The 12,896-nt window shown below is 41.2% G+C and overlaps 1 protein-coding gene and 1 long non-coding RNA gene across 5 annotated transcripts in view; one reads left to right on the top strand and one right to left on the bottom strand.

Moving 5' to 3' along the window:
• Positions 1-9,518, bottom strand: part of USP4 (ubiquitin specific peptidase 4) — a 51,191-nt gene extending 41,673 nt beyond the window's left edge. For 2 of the 4 annotated variants that reach the window (XM_013950687.2, XM_013950688.2), the window contains exons 1-6: positions 9,358-9,484; positions 9,099-9,226; positions 7,821-7,951; positions 3,293-3,419; positions 2,007-2,152; positions 1,618-1,679 (exon numbers count right to left, since the gene is read on the bottom strand). In XM_013950687.2, the coding sequence (XP_013806141.2) occupies positions 1,618-1,679; positions 2,007-2,152; positions 3,293-3,419; positions 7,821-7,951; positions 9,099-9,226; positions 9,358-9,470 (707 nt within the window). In that variant the 5' untranslated portion in view covers positions 9,471-9,484. Of the gene's footprint in view, positions 1-1,617; positions 1,680-2,006; positions 2,153-2,273; positions 2,368-3,292; positions 3,420-7,820; positions 7,952-9,098; positions 9,227-9,357 lie in introns of those variants that run through there. The other 2 variants (XM_013950686.2, XM_013950689.2) reach the window with 2 other exon arrangements.
• Positions 9,519-9,669: 151 nt separating this feature from the next.
• On the top strand, positions 9,670-11,919 carry LOC106491144 (uncharacterized). The gene is made up of 3 exons (XR_010885419.1): positions 9,670-9,807; positions 10,257-10,393; positions 11,698-11,919. It is a non-coding gene; the product is annotated as an uncharacterized lncRNA (long non-coding RNA).
• Positions 11,920-12,896: the final 977 nt, after the last annotated feature.

The raw sequence follows: 12,896 nt of genomic DNA, 5'->3' as shown, positions 1-12,896 counted from the left end.
ATCCTGAAGAGCAGTGGAAATCTAGCTGGCCTGCTGCTTCTTCCCCTCTTTATCTTTCCAAATAGTTTTTGAACAAATGGATATTATGCATTTAACCTACAAGACTAAACAAGGGACACGACAGTCAGAGAACAGAACTTTCTAAACCAATGCACCCACCTAAGTGAGGAAAACAAATCACATAGAACATGCATGCTTAGTTTCTTTAACTAACAGAGACAAGGGAAAAGGAAATAGCCAGAATAAAGTACAAAGGAACAGATAATCCTATTGGTATGACTTGTTGCTATTTTCTCCACCACCATCATCAGCAGGTACCCATCAAGTCAAACAATTTCATGAGTTCTACATTATAATAAACAATCCTATTGAATAAGAAAATATTAACTTGCACACTGATAACCATTTTCACTTAAATATCACTAGAGATACTTATGTTTACATATCAGATTAGCTACTGAAAACAAAAGACAACTGATGTCTGGGAAAGGTACAGGGCTCCTTTTTAGCTTTGCTTCATGTGGAAACAAAAATCTTAGCACTCTAGCTTGGGACCGACTTAGCACTATGGTCTGTACATCGCTGCCTCCCTGCAGCTGTCAAGTAACACTTGATTTTTTTTTTTATTTTTATGTATGTATGTATGTATGTACGTATGTGATGAGTATTTATGCACCTTTCACATTGCACTCTTACAAAAAGTTCATTGTAACCCTATGGACATTCTCATGACCCATTTACTAAGCATTATATCTCAAAGGGAGAGTATCATCTTAAGATAGGTTCCACTGACAACCCAATTCTGATCCAGTCCTCAAATTTTATGCTAGTAAGATCTTCATCTCAATTTCTCTTGGCAGAGAGTTCCACATGCTAATTTTATTGTACAGAAAAACATGTTCATTATCAGTATTGAGTCTGATGACTTCAGTTTCACTGCACTTTACTTTCTTTCTGTAGTACGAGAGTGGATACAGAGGGCTTCGTCATCACTGCATACAACTTTCTTTCTACACCATTCATTAAATAGACAGCCAGTATTTCATCAAGCCCCCATCTTATCTCTTATTTCTTTAATTTAGAGAAGAGATGAGCAAGAGCTGTGTCAATATCTACAGGCTTCTGATTCTCCTTTGGGGGGTACGGGAGGAAGTCAAGCTATTTCTATATCCATTTTAAGGAGGAACTACCAAAACTCAGAGTACTCACTTCTAGATGCTTTGGCAATGTATTCCAACACCCTTTTTGTTCTACAATAGTAAGAGACAAATTTTTATTTGACTGTGCAGTCCACAGAGGCAGGTTTTTAAGCAGGCTAGCTTAACATAAATAGCACTTTGCTTGTCTCCTAAGCACTGTACAAGCATAAGCTATTTAATCCTTACACTGCCTATTTGAAACAGGCTTTAAAATGGAAGAAGGCTGCTAAGACAAGAAACTGGCAGCAGAAAAAACAAAGAATATTTACAATCAAGGTTTTATTTCCTCCTTCAAAATACCCAGAAGAAAGAAACCTACAATAACCAGAGACAACTGGGCTTTCACAGAGAACAAATTGTCACTAAAACCAAGCGAGCAAGCTGGACAAAATAGCAGAACCCATTCAAATATGCTTACTTTGCCAGAAGAGACTGTCTAGGCCACGTTCCATCTTCATTTTTCACTTCTATTAGAACAATCTGAAAAAAAGTTCATGAAATAGAAACAGATAACTGCAGTTCTACTATATATACAAAATCATTATATTCTACTAATTCTAATTCTACTATATATACAAAATCATTAATAATCACTTCTTCAATGTTTGCTTCAAACACATAAAAGGGAATTAAATAGATTTCATATTAGAGAATACAGTACATGAGAATCTAAAAAAACAAGTTTTTTAGATAAAGCATCACCCAAGAAAACATACATCGTAAACTGCAGAGCATATTAGGGTATACTGCCATCATTTACTGTGATCAGTTTAAAAAAAAAAAAAAAAAAAAAAAAAGGCCCCTTACCTGACCCTGATAGAGCCCTGCATCTTGCACAGTACTATCCAGCTTGCTGAGATGCTCCCAAGGGTTATTCATGTACCTGTTCCATAACCTAGTCTCCTTTTCAGCTGGGATATTAAATAATTTTCTCATTTCTTTCTCAATGGTAGCTGTTTGAGGGGAGAGAGTGAAACAAAACAAAACAGAACGCCTGAAACATGAGTGCTTTTGAAAAAAAAAAGGGACAAGCCAGACTTTTAACAAGGAGGTACATCCTTGATCCATCAATACCTTATGAGTAGAAAATGTATCGTGGAAGCTACAATTGCTCATCTAGATTCTCAATCGTTTAGTCTGAAACTAAACAGAAGTTAAAAACTTTTATTTTCAGTCGTACATGCCTGTGTCAAACACTCAATCCAATAATGGGTCACGTTGAGAAGTTTCTGCCCAAAGGTCAACTTCTGTGAAACAAGCTATTATTTGAAAACACAGGTTTAAGCAGGAAGTGTTTTCAGTTACGTACCAGCAAAGTGAAAGAGCATCTTTATGGACAGCATCATAGTTGACATTCAGCATTTTTACACGGGAAAATACAAGGAATGACACAGATAAAGACGCCAAATTTCAGAAAGAATAGTTGGGCAGGAAGAGTCGTTAATAAAATGGCTAAAATATTCACACACAAGAAAGAAGGAGCCAGAGGAGAACCAGAGCTAGAACTGCTTTACACAGGAATAACATGGATGTTTCTCAAGGATAGGTTAGTTAGCAACAAGCTCCTTAATGCTCTTAACATTGACTCACTGCATTGCATACATAGAATCACTGTGGCTGGAAGGAACCTCAGGAAGCCTGTAGTCCAACCTGCTCAAAGTAGGGTTAACGTTGAATTTGGACCAAGCTGGTTGGGGCTTTATCCAGTCGGGTCTTTAAAACCTCCAAGGATGGAGATTTCCCCACTCCTCTGGGAGGATGTTCAGCTGTTCCCTCAGGGAAATTTTTTTTTCCCATCACATTCAGTTGGAACTGTTTCAATTTATGAGTATTGTCCCCTGTTTTCTTGCTTTGTATCTCAGTAAAGATCCTGACTCCATGTTCTGATGCAACATCCTCATGGGTACCGGGAGGCTATTAGTGACAAAGCTTTCCCTTCCCTCTGCGTCTCCTTATACATCATGTGCTCCACCCCCAACCATTTCGGTGGTCTCCACTAGACTTGCTCCAGTTCATCAACCTCTTTCTTGGAAGGGCCAAAATATCTTGAGGGAATATAAGAACACAGCTCTCAATATCAGAGAGATACTTACCAATAGTATCTGCTTTGCTGAAGTGGCAGCTCACCACATTATCAGGATTGCTGTTCTCACAAAGTTTCAACTCAAGAAGATAAACTTCGACCTTACAGTGCTTCACAAACAGACCATATTCCACTACCTGTGAACAGAAGGCAGATGCAATAGGCCAAATAACACAAACAAGAAAGTTAAAATCCTTTACTGAATAGTCCTGAATAAACTACATTTGCTTAAATGTCTTATGTCTTTAAGAGTCTGGCAAGTCAAATCCTAAAGTGAACACTGCTTCGAAGTCCAGATCAAAGTCACAGCCTCTGCCAATTTAGGGGGGGTTTTTTTAAGTTTTTTTTTTAATTTTTCTTTTTTTAATGAAAGAAATCCCACTGTTTTCCTTCCCCACTAGAAAGCTCCAAAGGTCTATCATCATAGCTGAACTGGTAATGTCAGCTAATTACAGGTGGAAAAAAAAAAATCTAAGCACCCAATCAGAGCATTCTAAAATATTTACCTTTTACATCTAGCCTTTGGCTAAGGTTTATATAAAAAAGAAACAAACCTGGAATGTTGGAACAAAATCCCTTCTATTAGAAGGGAGCCCATACAACAAAGAACGAATTATTTTCCTGCACGGTATACAGAAGGGGCATCACTCTCCTCTTTCTGCAAAAGCAAACCAATATGGCAGAATTTCCTTTGACAAGCCTGCTTTATTTTGAAGCCATTTTTAAAATCACTTTCACATTTGAGAGAATACTCCAATGGATACATCTGCCCATCCCACTAACTTTCAGATTTTTTTTTTTTAAGCAAAGGTATCTTCTAAAGCTAGATACCATTCTTCAGCTACAGACCACAAATCACATTATTCCACTATGTTTTAGAGGCCAGTTACATGATGATTGTGGTGCAACAGGACAAAAAGAACTTAGCTGCAAAACACACAACATACTGTGACATCTCAGCACTATGGTGGAAGTTACAACGGATGTCAGAACTCCCCTATGCTCAAACAACAACCATTTCTCTTTATCCTGAGTCAAGTTTTCAGCTAACAGATGCACAGTACTAAGCTCTTCTATTTTGAAAATTGTTGCACTTGTTTCATTTTCTGGCTCTATTGCTGAGATTCCACCTTGATAATGATTTAAAGTTACATGTTTAGATATAGGTGAATTATTTTTAAACCTGCAATTTTATTAATTTAAATATTACGATCACTCTTCCTCCTCTCATTGTTGAAGCAAACCACAGAACAATCCCAAAGCCTTCTGCAACACTCAAGCAACATCAAGTTCTTTTTTTTAAAAAGAAAGCTAGTGTAGGCTATTTAAGATTTTACTGGCAAAAAACATTGTTTCTCAGGTGCTGAAGTGTATGAACTTCTTATCAATTTGGAAATAGATGCTTTAAAATTTAGCCCATAAAATAAACCTCAATTATTTGCAGTTATAAAGCCAGTGAAATTCAGATCAAGGGAAGAAAAAAAGAAGTTGGTGTGTGGGCTCATAGATATCAGCGGGTAAAGCTAAAGATGTATATACCAGAAGCAGAAACTGGGCTGAACAGTCTCACCGATTGCTGGCACTGTGCAAGTAGACAGAGGAAGTCTCACTCGAAAAAATACAAACAACAAGTGGACTGTCAGTACAATCCCATCATACAAAAGCTATTAGGAACAGCCACATATTTTAACAAGCAGGTACAAATTTTAAAAGCAACAGTTCTTTTGCATGCCACCAGAACTGCTACGATCTCCATTTAAAAACTTATGTCGGGTTACAGAAAGTAAACTTTACTCAGTTCTAGAAAGAAAGGAAAAATAGAACTAGGACTCACTGTGAGAATCCGGGGGGACAATACTTTCCTTCTGAGCTTTTATAGACTTGTGTTAGATACATAAGGTACTGCTTCAAAGGCAAATAAATAACAAATACATTTGGAAAGATCTTCAGTATTTTATTGTTTCAACAGGAACAGAAAGAAAAAATCCCTGTTTAAACAACTTCTGGGCAGGCAAATTAGGGCTTTAAAAAAAACAACCCCCCCCCCCAAAAAAACAGAATAGAATCAAAGGAACCGATTCACAAGTTTTCAATTTCTTTTGCAGAAGCAGTTTCAGAAAACAGGGCTTTCCTTTCTCTGTGATTCTAGTGTTAAGAACAAATAGATGAGAACTGTAGTCAGAAATGGAAGAACTACTTCCTGGAAGAAATTTCTGATCAAATCAGTGTTTCTGTTACAGACTCTTATTTCCATTTATCTGTCCTAATAGCCTGCAGATGCCTTTTAAAAGCATCTGAACAGCTAATTTGTTCTCTGTACAAAGTTTGCCGAAGTGAAACAAGTCATCCTGTTGCATAGCGAGCTGGGTACACTGGTATAGAGAACAGTAAGCTTGAATGTCTATTTTGTGCATTAATACACTTTCTGTTAGGACCTGACAGAAGATTGCCCTGAGAGCACAGTACAAAATATCACTAGAACACCTGTACACCAGACTACTACAAAACTACTAGAACACCTGTACTACTCTTGTACTACAAGAGTAATCCCCCGTACTTGTCTCTGATCATCAGGAGCCCAGGGATGAAAGAAATCCCAGCTTGTAAAAATCACAAGATGCCTGAAAAAGAATTTCTTCCTAAATCGCACTTCTACAGATATTCTGACACATGAATTGTAATTGATCTAGTTTTAGGAAAGGATTGAACTTACAATCCTTTAATGGTCTAAATATGTCACTTTAAATGCCATCTGGAGAATCCTGCCAGAAGATACTGACCACTTCATATTCAGATACATGACTGTGGCTAGAAATTGTTATTCATCTCCAAGCCTATTCTTTGATTTTTCTGTCATTTCCCCACTGCAAAGGCTGTCATCATTATAAGTTTTCTGCTCTATGTTCCACTGACTTTTTGCCTTACAGTTTTTACAAGAGATTTTAATACCCCACAAACCTATTATTAAACTCTATTTCAAGAATTTTTACGTCAAAATCCACTTCTGTTACCAGGTTAACATCAAATACTGAAACTCTTCTGGCAATTCAAAACTTACAAAGTTTATTCTTCACTGGACCATGATAACTCAGCATCACCTGACTGTAAAACCAACACTAGCTGTAAACTCTCCTGCCCAACAATTAGGGTGTTGAATACTCGAATCTAATACCCCAAGAAAAGGAGGTTCATGCAGTCAAGGCCATCACCCATTTATTTCCCAGTAACTTTCAGATCTGTTAGCCAACTTTTGAATTTTTTAGCAAGAAGGCTATGTAAATATAGGTCAGGTTTTGTGAAAATGGGTTGCCAGTTCATGAAAGAAAGCTTTCTAGTGTCCTTACTTAGAGATTCAGTGTTCAGCAGTAGTTCTAGCGTTTCCCTCGGGTACTCTATGAGGAATAGAAAATCTATACTGTTTTTATCAATACCACAATCATCACCTTCATAAGGTGCAACTCATTTCCACCTGTCTTCCCCCGCTTCTAGTTAGTTTACATGGGAGTTGTTGTATTAATATTTAAAAGAGTGAACGCAGGATGAAGAGAGAAACTGTGATCATTCAAGCTGTCTGAAGATGTCAGCATTTCTTATTAGGTACAATTTCTAGTCCACACTAAATGACAACATTTCAGCATCACTCATCAGCATGGGTGGGTTTGTAAGAGAGGAATTTTATTTCCTCCTACCATTCTGGTGCCACGCTTTCCTGGGTCTTGCATACACTGAAGTGGCACTTACTGTAAGATAATGCAACTTAAACTTAAGCAGTATTAATTCTGTACATTATTTTAACACTGTTTTCTCGGTGTAGTGATTAGTCTATGTACTCAATAGACTGGCATTGCTCAATTAAATCAGCATAAAAATCAATGACTAAAATAAAAACAGAAAACATTTTACCAGTAAAGCAAATGCTTGGCTGGGGATTTCAAAAGAGTGACTTGTGAATTTTACCTTTCAGAATAGATTCAGGATTCATTCAGGACTGCATTTGTAGAACAAAAATAAGAGCATCTTATAGACTTTGAGATTAAAACTAAAAATGTGCCTCACCTCTTCAGATTTTAGAATCACAGAATTTTGGAAGAGAAAACAAAGAACAAAAAAACACCAGAGGAATCCATAAGCCATCTAAGATTAAAAGGCAACTTACGCCAACATTGCTTCCTGCCCAGGAAGGCTGATCTGCTTGACCTAACAACTTGAATTTTTCAATAAAGCTCAAGTTTTTCCACACAACAAGAAAGTACTGCACTGGTTCAAACAACTGTTAGTGCAAAACGGTTCCCAAACAAGGTTCATAGCTCTCACCCCATATAACCCATCAAATTAAAACTGATTAAAATGTAGGCATTTTTAACTGTAATACTAGAAAGTCATCTTCTTTCAGACATGGCAAAAGCACCTCATGCTATTATCTCCAGAGAGGTGCTGAGCATCCTATCTTAACTCATAACTAGCACAATAACCACCATCTAAATTTTGCAGAGGTAAAATAAGGAAAGCAGAAGAGAATTTGGTTCACCCATACTTACTTTTCTTACAATAGGCTCCTGTCCATCTATGCAACCATACCAAGTTACTAATTTATTCCAGGCTTCAGTGGGAACCAATACATAATCTAGTTCATCAATGAGGTGTTCTTTTAAACTCTGAGTTTCTAGATCTAAAAGGAAAAAGAAAGCAAGCATGACCTGAAACAGAATTCTTTCTTCTCAAGAACTACAGACGTTTAAGACACTCAATGCGTAGATCTTATGTCTATAAACTATAACAGAGATAAATTAAGCTGCTTTAAATCTGTAGAAAACTGACAGATGGTCCCCTAATAAATATTAGAAAATGTGGTTATGACAGATGTTTGTAGAAGGGCCCATATGAAGAGGAGCACTTGTGACCTTGCCTCTGGAAAGACTCTGAAGTCTCCATCACGCAGCAAGTTCTGAATGATACGATGTCTAAATGGAGCAGGATATGTTTTTCTTCCTCACTCTTGAGAAACATTCTATATTGCTTTTAGAAAACCAAAGCACATGGGATTAGCATCTTCCAATTCTGTGGCTGGGAGGCCCTGCATTAGACCTAGGTTCTGGGCCGACATTCCTTTACCTACACCACAGAAAAGCTGTACTGCACTCTATTAATAGTTTGTCAGTATCAGTAAAAGTACCAACAAGGGTATGGAATTCCTTAAGTTGTAAGGGAAAAAGTACTAAAGACAAGCAAACAACGATACGGACTTATATACTATCACAGAAACCTGGAGGAAGCCAGATACTTCAGAACTCCACATACCAGGTACCCTTCTGCTTTTTGAAACAACTCCCTTTTAACTACCAAAAACTAAGTTATTTCACATGTAGATTTTTATTCACATACATCGCTAAAATCTACATAGGAACAGTTATCTGACCATTACTACAAAGACATCCCAATAAAATGACTAAGCGAGTCGAGACAGGGAGAAAGAGCTGAGACACGAATAACAATGTACTCCCATCGTTCTAAGGGATACCAGCACTCCCCAAGGGCAAGCAGAAACCTCACCAGTCTCCTTGCTTACAGCCTTTAGGACAGTCATTTGCATCCTCCCAAAACACACAGCTTCAGAAGTGAAAGCAGCACGACAAAAAACTCGGATTCTAATAACACAAGAAAGTTACTTACACGAGTCTGAACTGCGAGGTAAGAGCAACCTGGATACCATGAGCTACTTGCGGCCGCCGTGACTCGCCGCACCCCCTCTCCCCCCGCTAGCTCCGCAGCCGGCTCTACTACTCCGCAAGGGCCCAGCGCCGCCGGGTGGAACTCACCACTGAAGAGCCCCGAGTTGTCGACGGGCCCGGGGAAAAGGCTGGGCTCGCCCACGCCGAACATGTCCAGGTTGTCGAAGTCCACGTACTTCTTCCACTGCTTGAACCACCGGCTGTCCACCAGGTACCTGCAACACACGGCACGGGGCGGGGCGGCGCGGCCCCTCAGCAAGGGCCCGGCCGCTCCTCCAGGCCCCGCCACCGGGAGGAAACGGGAGGGAGGGGAACGGAGAGGGAGGGCCGCGCCGGCCGCGCTCACCAGGACTCCCCCGGCCTCAGAGCCATGGCCAGCAGCGGCCCCAGCTCGGCACGCTGCATTGCCGGGCACGGGGGCGCGCCGCCGCCGCCACCGCCCTCAGCCACGGCCGCCATGTCGGTGCGCAAGCCCCGTCGCGGGCGGACGTCCGCCTGCGCGCGCATGCGCAGCGGGAAGAGCGCGGGGCCGCGGAGAGGAACTGCGTGCGCTCGCGCTGCCCAGCGCGCCTCCGCCGGGGGGCGGGGCCGCCTGCGCGGGCGGCAGGGGCAGGGCGGGGCTGCCTGTGCGGGCGCCATAGCGAATGGGGGCGGGGGAGGGAGGAGGGCGCCATCTTCCCGTCAGCGGCTGCCGGCCGCGGCGCCTCGGAGCCCGGTTCGGGAGCTGTAGCAATGGCCGCCCCACAGCGTCCGGGTGGCGGGCCGAGACCCAGCCGCAGCTGTCCCCGTGGCGCTTGTAAGCAGCAGCAGAAGACGGGCGCTTGTAGGGCACGGTTGTTGGTGCTGAGTTGTCGTTGGTGGGATGGGTGAATCCTCCCTCCCGTTGCCCCCATAACTGTTGTCCAGGTCTTCACCCATTGTGCTGCGGGGTTGGCAGCTCCCTTAGGGTGGGCATCTCGCCTTGGTGACCTGGCTTCTCCTTGCATCTCTTTGATGGCTGGAGGGAGAGGCCACCAGAAGAGGATCCCGAGGGTGTCTGTGGACCTCAGAGCAATGCTAAAATCCTTTGGGGCACAGGAGATCTCATCCCCATGGCAGTTTGAGGCCCAGGAGGGTGCACCCAGGGTGAACCTATCTCCAGACAGGAGAAGGCTGACATACTTTGTGTGGGCAGTATGGTTTAAGTATTACTTGCTGGCAGGACAGTACTTGTAATGTAATAACCTGAGCCTTTTCACCATGCAGTTTGGTGCCTGATGTGGTTAGAGGGTTTTCGGACATCTGGAAGGATGTGAAGTTAATAGGATGGTTGTGGGAGAGCAGAATTCTCTGCCTAATCTAGCTTGAAGCAAGACAAATCCTTCTAATACTAGTTTGGAGGGGTAAGTTGAAGTTTCTCTTTCTGTTCTTGAGACTGACATCCTCAACCTTTTGATGTAGTTTTTGTCTGTTATCCTTGATTTTCTTACATGTGTTTCGTTATGGATCCCTCTTCTCATGGCTCTGGTTAGAGAAGGACATTTCAAGTTGCTAAGGGAAGAGAAAACAGATCCTAGTGACTAGCTGAGGAGCTCTCGGGAATTTTGAAAGTGCTGTCTGGAAAGATAACCCTTTGGGAAGAGATTTAGACATTAGGTTGTGGAGTCTCCTTCTCTGGAGATATTCAAACCCCGCCTGGACGCGATCCTGTGCAATGTGCTCTAGGTGACCCTGCTTGAGCAGGGGGTTGGACTAGGTGATTTCCAGAGGTCCCTTCCAACCTCAACCATTCTGTGATTCTGTGATTCTCTAGAGTAGTATATCCTGATGGAAAAGAATGAGGAAACTGAGCAGAGATCAAGGATGTGGCTTCTGCCTAAACAGAAATGACACTGAATGTGTCCTTCAGCAGCGTGAATTTTGGGTTTGTCTTCCTTGTATCATGGGGCTAAAAAAAAAAAAAAAGAAAGAAAGAAAACAAAGCAAAACACTGGTCTAGCCCCTCACTGAATTTAAGCCAAGTTGGGCTTCTCTCCCATCAGAAATTGTAATTATTGAATCTTGCTCCACTGATAATTTGATACATTGTGATTCCAGGGCATGCCAATACAAATTATCTGTATTATGCCTGCTTGCATAGACCAGAGGAAAGGCTAGTGGGGACCCAGGGCATTCTTCTTCCTAAGCTCAGACAAGCTGTCTCAAATGGGGACTTTGTATTTTTTTTTTTTTAATCTTACTTCCAGTGCTGACTTGGCAAAACCTCAGTGGCTCATCTGCTCTCTTCAGTTGCGATTTGCTGGAGAAAGGAAACCTGAGTTTTGCTTTAGAAAATATTATGTAGATTAATTTGTCAGTGTTCATTATTGAAGAAGAATGGTGTTCTTACTCTAGCTAACTAACCTCTGGAATCGGAGTCTGGAAGGTCACAAGTGGTCCTTACTGGTTTTGTTGTCTCATTCCTCTGTGCTCATGTGAATTGTCCCACCTTCTTACATTCATAAAACTAATCCAAGCATCAGAAATTCACGTATTTGCTCTACTCTCATATCATTAACAGAGTCTGTAAGTATATTAAGGAATCTTTAGAAATAATTTTTAATTGTGGGAGTGTGCAAGTTTAACTAGCATTTGCACTGTTGCTAAATTTTCACTTAACAACAATGGTTTGAATAATGAAGTAAATTGTGATTTTTATTATGTACAGACCTTTTAATGTTGCTTGATAAACTGAATGAAATATCATCCAGCTGAAGGCCATAGTTGAAGGCTAAGAACAAATATGGAAGGAGAAGTACAGGATGGAGTTCGTGTCCTGAAAAGCAACAACTTCGAAAATAATTTGGGAGTTACAGTGGGTAGTCATCAATGTGTGTTATGCAGAGGCTCTGAGAGCTAACTGGATCTTAAATAAAAAGATGGATTTGGAGTAAGGATATAGTATTATCTCTGTATATAGCAGTGGTAGAATCACTGTTACAAAGCTTTATGTTGTTTATGGAGCCTGTGCTTGAGAAGTAGGAAAATTGGGAAGAATTCAGATGATGATTCAAGGACTTAAAAACTGCTTTAAACTGAAACACCAAAGAAATCCATTTACCCCATGGAAAAGAAAGGAGGGGATGATGTGCTCAGACTGTAAATGTCTGCTCAGAGAAGCACTCTCCTGGCAGATGGTGCCCTACCGTCAGTCCGCATGGCAGTTCTGTAGGCTGGCTTTACCTGCTGCCAGCCAGGCCTAGGAACATTGCAGCAGTCCTGAGTAAGATGCTAAATGCCTTTCCTTTTTTTGAACAGCAGGGCAAGTCCACCCAAATAACATCAAAATAGAAGACAATTTTCTCCTTCCAGCAAGAGTTGAGTCCTGTTACTTGCTCCTGTTTTTCTCAAAGAGTAGGGCCACAACCCTTCTTGGTCTTCAACAGACTGATACACCCTGTTACAAGATCGGGTGTGTTTTTAAAATGAGTCAGCTATTCTGAGATAATGCTGTCTTGGCTGACCTCACTCTGGTAAATGTGAATTACCTACTCCTAATAGAAAGCATGGTGAACAATTAAAATAGTCTCATTCACGGCTTTCTGATTCAGTATTAGGAAATGACACCGTTACAGTTTCACAGTAGACAGGGGTGTCCCTGTGTTTTCTCCTCTGTTTAAGTGCTTTCCTTTCAGCTATTTGGCTTCTTGCCCTTACTGGTTTCCAGCTGAAATCTTATGGCTCTTAACAGCTAGAGTGGAATGGGGAGGAACAAATACCTTCCGACCAGTTACAGGTTGGTACAACCCAGTTTGAGTCAGGTGTTTCCTGCACACCCTACTACAGCAATGGTAAAAAGCAGCGAGTGACCAAAAGCTATCTTAAAGTTACGTAGTAGGTGCAACAAAGCTTTACAGGAGGAGAAAG

This window comes from Apteryx mantelli, chromosome 12, assembly GCF_036417845.1.
Source record: "Apteryx mantelli isolate bAptMan1 chromosome 12, bAptMan1.hap1, whole genome shotgun sequence".
NCBI lineage: Eukaryota > Metazoa > Chordata > Aves > Apterygiformes > Apterygidae > Apteryx > Apteryx mantelli.
This window is presented reverse-complemented; position numbering and strand designations above follow the sequence as displayed.